Source organism: Tachysurus vachellii, chromosome 15, assembly GCF_030014155.1.
Source record: "Tachysurus vachellii isolate PV-2020 chromosome 15, HZAU_Pvac_v1, whole genome shotgun sequence".
Classification (NCBI taxonomy): Eukaryota; Metazoa; Chordata; class Actinopteri; order Siluriformes; family Bagridae; genus Tachysurus; species Tachysurus vachellii.
In genome coordinates this window covers 15,092,701-15,103,886 of record NC_083474.1, presented here as the reverse complement: position 1 = coordinate 15,103,886, position 11,186 = coordinate 15,092,701, and the positions used below count along the sequence as shown (strand labels likewise).

General features: G+C 36.7%; 1 protein-coding gene across 1 annotated transcript; it reads right to left on the bottom strand.

Moving 5' to 3' along the window:
• Positions 1-4,250: 4,250 nt before the first annotated feature.
• On the bottom strand, positions 4,251-10,223 carry lhx1a (LIM homeobox 1a). Its single transcript, XM_060888409.1, has 5 exons — positions 10,054-10,223; positions 8,548-8,771; positions 7,423-7,700; positions 5,816-5,981; positions 4,251-4,630 (listed from the first exon to the last, which is right to left on the bottom strand). The coding sequence occupies exons 1-5, from the start codon at positions 10,221-10,223 to the stop codon at positions 4,251-4,253; spliced, it is 1,218 nt and encodes a 405-aa protein (XP_060744392.1).
• Positions 10,224-11,186: the final 963 nt, after the last annotated feature.

Here is an 11,186-nt window from a genome sequence, read left to right as displayed (position 1 = left end):
ATATATATATATATATATATATATATATATATATATATATATATATAATTTATTTATTTTTATTATATTTATTGATCAACTGTAATTGTGTGTGAGTGTGTGTGTGTGTGTGTGTGTGTGATTAAATACATCTGTATACATATGCTATATTATGTAAGAAAATAGTTTTTTTTTCCACAGAAACACACTTTCCAGTGTCATTTTGTCAAGAGCCAAACGTCAGATTTTACTGTTAGACATTGTTCAGTCTTAATGGTTAATGCTTAAGTATTATTCATGCACATCATTTCAACTGTTTGCTCGTTTCCTGAACCTGACTGTTTTTAAGTACAGAGACACCATCAACATTACATTACATTACATCTTTATATATATATATATATATATATATATATATATTGATATATATTTAGATAGATAGATATATATAGATATATATATAGAGATATAGAGAGAGAGAGAGAGAGAGAGAGAGAGAGAGAGAGAGAGAGAGAGAGAAACAGTGAAACAGTGGCATCGGTTAGTACGGCTGCCAGTCGGACTGATTCACTCATCTTTATTGATGTGAACAATGGATGAATTCTGAGCTGTCAGAAGCATCTTAACTTCTCGGACCCAGCCAAATTTCTCAGAACTTCTCAAATGTTCTTTCCTGGATGAGTCAGTCACCCAGTTTAAACTCTGCTGAAATCTATTTCATTTAAGACTGAAGGCAAAAAGACATTAGTGCAAGTAATAAGTGAAAATGTCTGCATTATAGCACTGGCAGTGAAAGATCAGAAAAGATACCCAGTATCTCTGATACTGAAAATGAATTTTTGGTTCCTGTGTAGTATTTTCAAATTAAACATGATATTATGTAATTTAACCTTATAGAGTTGTTTCATTTTGAATCAGAAACATACAGCAGTACTAAGTGAAATAGTATCCAGATTTATGTAGTGTTAGAGGCTAGACTTTTAAATTAATGGAATAATTCTTTTAATTGTTGCAACTTGAAACCAAGAAACGAAGAGCTACAGCATACATGACACAATGTATTTGTAACGTCAATAATAAAACAATATGCTTCTTGTGTTTGTATATAGCTCTCAATGGAACTTGAGGTCCAGGCTGCTAAGTAATATACAGCATACTGGTTTGGCATTTACATTAACGTCCATCAGACACCAAGCTTGTATATAGCCTATAAATCAGAATGACTAAAAAGAGACTCTGGTCACTTTGAATATACAGTATATATATATATATATATATATATATATATATATATATATATATATATATATATATATATATATATATATATATATACATATATATATATATATATATATATATATATATATATATATATATATATATATATATATATATATATATATATATATATATATACACAGTATATTCAAAGTATATATATATATATATATATTATATTCTCATTTACATTCACATTCATCTCCTGCACACACAAATAAAAGGCTGATGCCCGGAGGAGGTGCGTGTGCTATATTGAGATCCCACAATCAAGATTTTAAAATGTCATTTAAAAACATTCGATACTCTTAAGGTGCATTTATATTTAACATGTCTACAAGGTCAGGCAGAACCAATAGCCAATGTCCAATCAATCTGAGATTTGAATTTAAAGAGCTGTGGCCTCCTGGGTGACAGAGCGCAGAGTCAGCGGCGTGGCTAAGCCCCAGGCTCAGGAGGGCCCTGGCAGGCCTGTTTAACTCCCAGGACCATGATTAATTCATAGTGGATTATGTGCTGGGTGCAGTGGGGGCACTGCCGGGCTCCTTCAAAACTAAAACCATACAGATAAAGCCTCGTCGCCTCCCAAGACACCAGGCTCAATTTGATGCCCGACTTTCCTTGCCTTTGCACCTATGAAGGATTTTTTTTCCATGATTCATCTTACACGGATTTCATTCGATGCATCTGATTTTACTGTTTTATTTCTGCCAGTCTATGAATTCAAATGTGAATTTTTGGAAACTTAGGAATAGGTTTGCTTCCTGTTCTACATGTCTGATGAGGCTTTTTAATATTTATACCTGGCTTTGAGACATGACACAAAAAAACAGTCTGTGTTGTATCCTTTATGTGAAATATTAACTGTTAATAAAGTCTGCACTTTCTGTTTTCAGCCAACAGAAACTATCAAAATACAAGACACACTTTTGTGCTTGTTCTAGATTCAGCAGTCTTCATGAAGCTTTTGGTAACGAATTGCGAATGCTGTTTGATTATTACAAGAGAACCATTAGAGATTTTCATCATTCAGTAATAAGCATAAAGCAGCAGGAATGCTCAAACTTCATTTTCTATATTCGACAATGTACAATGCTCCGTAGCATGATGTTGAACTTTACATGAATTTTACCTTTGTACTGATATCATATTTTCAGGGAAATCACTCGCAGAGGTAAGCTTTTTCACAGGAGAAACTTAAAGTTCTTCCTCACTTCAACCCATCAATGAACCACAGAAGTCACAGCTGTTTTCCCAAATATTACATCTGGTTAAATGTAGAAATGTTCATGTTTACAATTTTTAGCAGATTTGACTAAAGCTTTATGTTTATCAGAAATGCAAAAACGGGAAATTGAGATATAACAGACCAAAAGCAAGGTGATAGACATGAAGATAGATATAATGTGCTCTCCCAGTGTCACATTCAATGGATCAAACTGGGAAAGTCCTATAATTTGTGTACCCGAAATGTAACGTTAATTGCCCAGAGAATGGTACATGAAAAATCAATTAGTTACTAAACCAAGCATCCCAATGTCATATTTTCTAATTTTATTAAAAACTCACAAATTTGTTCAACATGTTGTATTTATACAGTGAATGGTCTAATATGCACTGGAGGTCACATAAGCTTAGGTTTATTAGAACAATAAAAGACATACCATGAGAATTTGATATTTAAAGAAATTTTGCAGCTGCTCACTGCGCATTTGACCATCAATTTTAATAGTTTGGATTTTCCTTTAAAGACACAAAAATAAAACTTGTAGGTCTAAGTATGTTATATTAACAATTTTCGAATGTTTTTTTTTTCAGCAGACTAAAAAATTAAGAAGTAAATACTTCTTATTGTTTTTTAACACTTACACTTTGTTTCAACACGTTCTGCAGATAATGGTGCAAAGCACTTTTACAGTATTTGTGCTATGGTTTTATTTGGCAACTGTCTACTTACTTGTGTGTTTTTTTCCTTTTTAATTTTTTTGTAAACAACATCTTGTACAAACTAGCACAGTGAACCACAACCCCAGCAAACTCGTTTTTCTTCATACAATATAAATAAAGTCAATACAAAAGTTTGGTTGGTTGCTTGGAACTTCTTTATCTGGATCAAGAGGTTCTAAAACATGGTTGATACTTTTTAACTCCTGAATTAAATATATTACGTAAACAGTTGACTGTTCTAAGTCCCTTTCAGACCCTCGTTAAAATAATTTTAGAAGGTAGACTTCATTTAACAACATTTCAAGTTCTCTTCCATTAAATAAAGGGTTCACAATCCATACAACATTTACTGTTTGCCTTTTGAAGGCCAACTTCAGATTTGGTGGAACTCTAGGAAAAACAAAGGGATATGTCCACACAGAGAAAAAAAAAGCTTTTTTCCTCCCTGCCTCCAGAAACATATTTAGTGTCAAAAAGGTTGTTTAAGTGTCAATATGGCAAAGCCTTGAAAGGCAAAGAGGTCTGAGGAGCTTCCAAATAAATAAATTAGTCTGCCGGCTTAGGTCTTTCCTGGAGTCAACATTGCAGGTAAGTGTTAGGTAAGCCGCCGTGGGTGTTTCTCTGTAAAGCTAAGTCTTTGACAGTAGCTAATACTGTTAATATGTTGCGATCATTGTTTTGAGAGTGAAGGTTTAACCAGTGGTGCATGGAGGGCTTCAGGAGGGGGGGAGGGAGAGTTGCTGTGCTAAGCCTCACAGCGCCGTCCATACAGCGATTAGGTCAACAGTAGCCATCAGTCATTTCTGTGCTCAAGTTCTGACTTTGATGAGGAGAAAACAACATAACTGAACTGCAACACAATATCAAAGTAAATGTCTATGGCCTCTTTGTCTGCTGCACCTGTTTATATTCTCTTATCACCAAAATAATGAAGAAATGTCAAAAATAATAAATATGAATGGCAAAAAAGTGACCAGTGTCCCTGTTGCCATCCTCTCTTTTTTGTTGTCCCTAATTTCTTTCTGGAGAAACATCTTCAGGAGCTACCACACTGTTCCTTCGTTCATTTCCGAAGGAGGATGGGAGAGGTGGTTGTTGTATCCGCTTCCATTGAGGGAGAGTGAGGTAAACGAGGGACTAGGGCCAAACACGTCGGATGACATACTGTGCAGAGGTCCAGGAATCCCGGGTTCTGGGCTGGGTGACTCTCCTGGATGATGAGACATGATGTCTGAAAAGCGTTGTACTTCACTGGATGGGTGATGCCCAGGGATGGGATGGTCCATGCCCCCTAAAGGGGTGCCAGTGGGTCCTGATGATGGGACAAATGGGAGATCCACTGGGGTCTGGGCCTGTGAGGATGGTGGCCCTTGAGGAAAAAAGTCATAGTTCCCTCCAGGTCCATAGTAATCACTCTGATAATCTGCCACACAAAAGAGATTTTTTTTAAAACAAATAATACTCAACGTTCAAGCTTAAATATTAGTGCATACATAGCCTGTAGTTTTGTGGAACAGGCTCTTACAGCGTTACAAAATCACAGAGCCTGTCATGCTTACATCATGCAGAGTAAACAAAAGTGGTGAGAGATAAATTAACTCATCTACATTTGACATTATCACAAATTCATCCCATCTCAATGGTACAATATTCATATGTACATACAAGGTTTTATAACAAAGTAAAATAGCAGTATAAATATATCATATCATAATAGACCAATGATTAATTTATTTACAAAATTATTATTTATAATTGATATAAAATAACTGCTATAATAATTATATTTCCTTACAGTAAAAATAATAAGAATATTAATTTGACAACAAAAACAACAACCACATTTCATGGCTATTCACTTTACAAATAAAGTACCATTAATAGTAATCTATCACTATTGTTATTCCTCTAAAAATTTCGTATTTTTTACATTAAAAATAGTCCAATAAATAGCCAAAACATTAAAGTCCAGTGAGTGCTAAAGATGAGAGGGAAAGAAATGCCAGTGGAATAAAAATCTGTTGATAGAAATGGCTAAGCAGCTGACCTCAATTATGCTAACGACTCACGCATGAATGAAGACGAGGAGAGACTGAACACTGCTCCAGCGGAAACGTGTCGGTGATAACGGCCAGGACTAAAACAGCAATAACACTAAACACTGTTGCCCGAAAGGCAGAAGTTCAGCAGAATGCGCAGGCCGAATTAACCCTTAAATTTTCTTACCAGCCTAATTTTTAAAGCGTGCACTGGTTCAACTCTGCGCGACTTGACTTGAATATTTGTAATGTTACATTGTTGAGATTCTGCCACTGGCTTAAACAGCCGTGCTGTCGAATAGGCCATTAAATATGAATGGATAATTTTATAGCATCCTCTGCACTGCCTTTTAGATGTTTCTTTTTTTTCTCCTAAGACCACAATATCCGATAAGCGATCAGACTCGCTCTCGGTTAACTCTCCTGTTTCCAGCTGTCTGATGTACAGTGCAAGCCTTCAAAGACTTCCTGCGGCGGTAGGACAAATGGAGACGGCGCTTTACAGACGCGTGTCAAAGCGTTCAGCGGTTAGGACAGAGGTGCGAGGAGGATAAGGAAGCCATGCTTACCACCGTAGTAGGAGAAAGGACCGTTTGGTATGAGCTCTCCTGGCTCCAGTCGGTCCACCAGCGTGCGCATCCTCCGTGGACTTCGGAAAAACGCGTGTCTCCGCGCGCCCAGTGCGCTCAGCTGCTTCATGCGTCGCTCTTTAGAGCGCCGGTTTTGGAACCACACCTAACGCACACAGGAAACCCAAATAACAAAACTTAAATAACAGAAGAATACAAATTCCAACAATAACACGATCATTTTATAGATTTCTCTTTTGTCACATTTTTGCCCGTACCTAAATTAGACCTTATTTAATTTTTTTTTTTATTTAAGCTTATGGAAAAGTTGATTTATTAACCAAATTTTCGATTTTTAACAAATATTTCCATAGTTTCATAAATGAGTATGAACTAGAGAGCGCTAGACAAATTAACAAAAAGGGTTCATCATCAGCAGCTTTAATCTAAATGCGTTTATTTTTTAAGATTTCAGCCATCTGATTATTTATCTGTGCATTTTTCCTCAACTCCATAAGTTTAATGTATGAGCTAATGATCTAAAACCTAGGTACAGGAGGACACTTGAAAGCTGACGCTGTCCAATACCTGGGCTCTCGTTTACAAGTCAAATACAACGTGTTAATGTGATTTTCATTTAATTCGTTTTGCGCACATATATATAATTATATAAACCATCAAAGCAGCAGAAGGAAATAGTAAATACAATGATAAATATTAGCTGTCTCGTTAAGGTTACTTTTTTTTTTACAATTTATAAAACTACTAATATTTTTTTCTCTAATTAACCTGATGTTCAGAATTTTATCTGATGCACTTAGGATCAGTAAATCCCTCTGATTTGATTTTCAGCCCAATTTATATATCAGGCTCTTCACACAGCACCGATTTACACTATCGTTACTGACGAATACTATATTTACAGTCTATCTTTAATACGTAATCTTCACTCATTAGTGTGTTTCTACATGATGACAGCAGATTGCACTAACGGGTCAATCTACAGTCTTATGGCGACTCCAGCGCTTCTAAAATGACAATAATCAATAGTCGTTGTCACGCAAAAAAAAAAAAAAAAAAAAAAAAAAAAAACAACAACATAAAACTAAGCAGAAACGGGTGGTTTTGCTACAGACTTTCCAATTGACTGAGAAGCGTCCCAGCATGGCTAAATGTGGGCGCAGAGCGTGATGGCGCCGCGCTGCCAGGCTTCCTGCCGCTCCTGCCAGCCTAACGCCAGTTGGCACCTTTCTCCATCACTCCAGCCAAGAATTAAAAAAAATAGGCTAACAGTATAAATACTACTTCCGAACATTCGCCAGCAGAATATGTTCCTGTTTCCATTCATATACTCTACGACTGCGAGTTCATACCAAATAATAAGTAAAATGACCAAATAATTAGAATAACATTAGTTATGTTTAACAGAATACCACGCTGCAGAAATCGTTATTTATTATTATTATTATTATTATTATTATTATTATTATTATTATTATTATTATTATTATTATTATATTACATGTAGGTCATGTGCTATAAACACTGCCATTGGACTTTCTTTAATCCGAAACAACTCTATTTGTTTGTTTGGGTTTTAACTTTACCTGTATGACGCGCATGTTGAGACCGGTTTCCTGCGCGAGCTGTTCCCGGATGTGGCGCGTGGGCTTGGGCGTGGCCGCGAACGCAGCCTTCAGTGTCTCGAGCTGTTTGGCTTTGATGGTGGTGCGCGGGCCGCGTCGCTTCCCACCCAGATTCTGGTCGTCGTTCTCGTTGTTCGCTGCTTCTTTGTCCGACAAGGCGGCGATTTCCGAGTCCTTCACATCGTCCTGAAGCGGGTCTTGGGAATCAGGCGATAAACTCGGATCACTGCAGGCTGTTACTGAAAGTGCATTGGAAAGGAAAGGAAAGGAAAGGAAAGGAAAGGAAAGGAAAGGAAAGGAAAGGAAAGGAAAGGAAAGGAAAGGAAATCAAAATGCAAATAAATTAACTCTTAAAAACAATAAAAATCTAAAACGAAAATAGCTATTAAAATGTTAATCAAGTGCAAAATAAGCATTTAGTACAACTGCAAAGCAAATTAACACTGAAAATGATGATAAACCTAATGTATATAGGCATTTACAGAATCCTTATTAGGCCTTTAGGTCAATACTCTATTCTTTTATTTCTTGTTTGTCCCCCCCTTTGTTTGTTGCTTATATATAAAAGGTTCCTTGAAGACACATTAAAATTGCCTCCAGGAAGGTTGTTGTAAAGGTTTAAAGGACTCCTTAAAGAAGCATACTTTCGGTAAGGGTGGCTTTATTAATCATGTATAATATAATCATTATTTATTATTTAAACCTATAGTATCTATTTTAGGTGCAAATTATAGCCATCAAATATTATACTAAATGCTAAATGGATAATAAAGCAACTCTTTCCTCGAGTAGGTTTTATAATAATATTTAAAATGTATAACAGCAATTTATTTTGTACAGTATTTTTAGAGAGTAACGTCCAGTTCTGCTGCGATCCGTTTAACCCATGAAAAAGATAAATCCTTTTGAATATTTTAAAGAAAGCAATTTGGCACTAAAAACGTGAATATGTTAAAAACTTAAAATCCGTGAGCTATCATTAAACGGAATTATAACCACATCAGTGTGCACTTGAGTAACTTACATTATTCAGTATAGTTTGAACTGTTACAAGTGTCATTAATTTTCCAGTGACTTTTATCTTACCCGAGAGAAGGTTGATGTCTTTCACGGTGGCGTTACTTAAATAGTCTTCTTTGCACACGAATTTGTTCTCGTCTATGATGTAGAGTTCCTCCCCCGTGGACAGCTGTTTGTTGCACATCATGCACGTGAAGCAGTTGAGGTGGAACACTTTACTGCGCGCTCTGCGGACCAGGTCATTGGGCGAAATGCCCTGAGCACAACCGGCGCACTTTGTCCCAAAGCGCCTGCGAAATACAACATATTTAAGATATTTTTATTAAAATATAATATCCAACCGTAAACCCTAGAGCTCGGATTTCTGCCTCCTTATGAAGGTAAAAAGTAGATTGACACTTTGAATCAACCCAATCAACCAAAGATACACGTGCAATAATAATAATAATAATAATAATAATAATAATAATAATAATAAATGCGAGATAGATCTCCATTGAATAATGTACTACACAAACATAAAACGTCAAACGTATTTGTCATTATAAAGAATTTAGTAAGAAGAACAACAAACAAAATCATTGAAAAACTATCATCCGTGAATATATTCGACACGTTACCTATTGCTAAATTCACTTTTCTGAATTGTGTGTATTGCGATGTTCAGTGTTTGTTGATTCCAAGTCTATGATTGTGTTGCCTGCTGATTTCCACCTCAGAAGTGTTTTTTTATTCAAATCCACTTATCACATGTGCGCTCGATCCGCAAACACACATTCAAACACACACACGGGCCTGACCAAAGATCCCTGTGGCTCACCGGCCTGCAGAAAGTGTGATTTCCTTGCACACTTCACTGTAAGCTAGTATACAGAGCATTAGTGAAGCTGCTCCTTCTTTTGCATGACAATTCAAATTAACAAGCCTTTAATTAACTGCTGAGCTAATCAAAGAAACCAACATGCTAACCTTGTTGACAAGTCTTACCTTCCCACTACAGACTGCCATTTTTTGTGTGTTTTTTTTTTGTTTGCAATTAAAAAATATACATTTCTGCAGTTTAATCCTTGTAAGAAAATAGGTGTATTTTGTTCAGAATTATTTAAAATTATTTTTAGATAAATATGCTTATTAAAATAGATCTAGAGTACAGAATAAATGACGAGTATTATGGATAGATATTTATTCATTTATTATACCTAAACGTTTATTTTAGATTTAGATTATTAAATATGATGTTTTTAGTTACTGGGTGTATGAACCCAGTATTATATATAGAATTTCTTGTTAAATCTGATTATTTATTTATTTATTTATTTTTGTATTTTGATATAAACATTTTGCTCATTATATAACATTTTGCTCATGTTTTAAATCCCAAAAACTCAACCATCTTGTGAAAGCTTATAAGAAGATCATGGTGTTAAAGCGCCTAGTGAGAAAACCAAACAAATATTCTATTAAAATACCTTCTTAATGTATTGTATATCAGGGCTTAACGGGGCTCTATTTCAATACCAACGAAATATTTTGTCTTGATTGTCAAAGAGATAACCTCCATCTCCGACTTACCTAAAGAAGTCATTTTTGCAATAGAGTTTCCCTTCACGAGAAAAGCATTTCTCGGTTAAATTGCATTTGCACTCGCAGCACTGCACACATTTGATGTGCCACGCTCTGTCCAGCACATTGAGCAGGAACCTGTCCAGTATAGGCCTCTCGCAGCCTGCACAGTGGACCATCGTCTTTGGATGCTCTCCTACAATCACTGCTGCGTTTTTCTCCACAACCTGAGAGCTTTTTCGTATGATCTCACACGCACGCAAAAACACAAAAGCGCTGAAGGTTACTCCAAGTCTCTTGTAAGTCTTTGTTAAGGGTTGTTATATGAGAAACACTCAGGTGTCAGCACCACTTCTGCGTTTCGTCAAAAAAAAACCCCGAGCGATCAAATGTGAGCCTTCTCATGCAGGAGGAAACGGCAGAGCCTCAAGTGTTAGTCGTTTCGGTTCTCTTCCACACAAACACATTTGCAGTGAAGCCAATAAAGCCAGTGCACGTGGGGAAAGTTAAATCACCAACCGGATGTTGGCTACAAGGGGAACACCATCACGCATTAGCAAGTTGCGATTGTTGTCAAGGTTTCATTGGAGAAATTAAGCGTTGAAGGAAAAGTGTCTGTTGGCACAGCGGAATGCAACCCGAACCAGCAAACGAGAAGATCACATCAAAGCGCGAGCTGAGCGCAGTTCACCTCGTCCATGTGTCCACCGGCGCGCGCTCTAATAGGATAAAATAACCATCAAGCCACTTCAGAGTGCGTTTCCTTTAGGTTTGGTGTCTCATCCTCGGTGAGGTAAAAGAGGTGAAAGATGCTACAAAAGACAGGTTGTGTGTGACAGGTTGCGTTACTGACGCTCCTCACGCAGCCTTCAGTGTTCTGAATGTTCCCGCAAAGCGCTCGAGCCAGACTTATTCACAGCCCCGTGACGTCACGGCAGGTCGAGACCAATCATCATCTTTCCGTACAAGTGACCATTAGTTGTCTCCTCGCCGCTCTGCCGCTGCACTCGGTCCTATTTATAGGGAACAGAGGAAACCAATTGTCAAAAAAACCTCCAGAAAGTGTCATATCTTAGTAAATGTTGGGGATAGCCAGAAAGACGCAGAGCCTTGATGTATGCCAGTGCGTTTCCTTTTTCCTT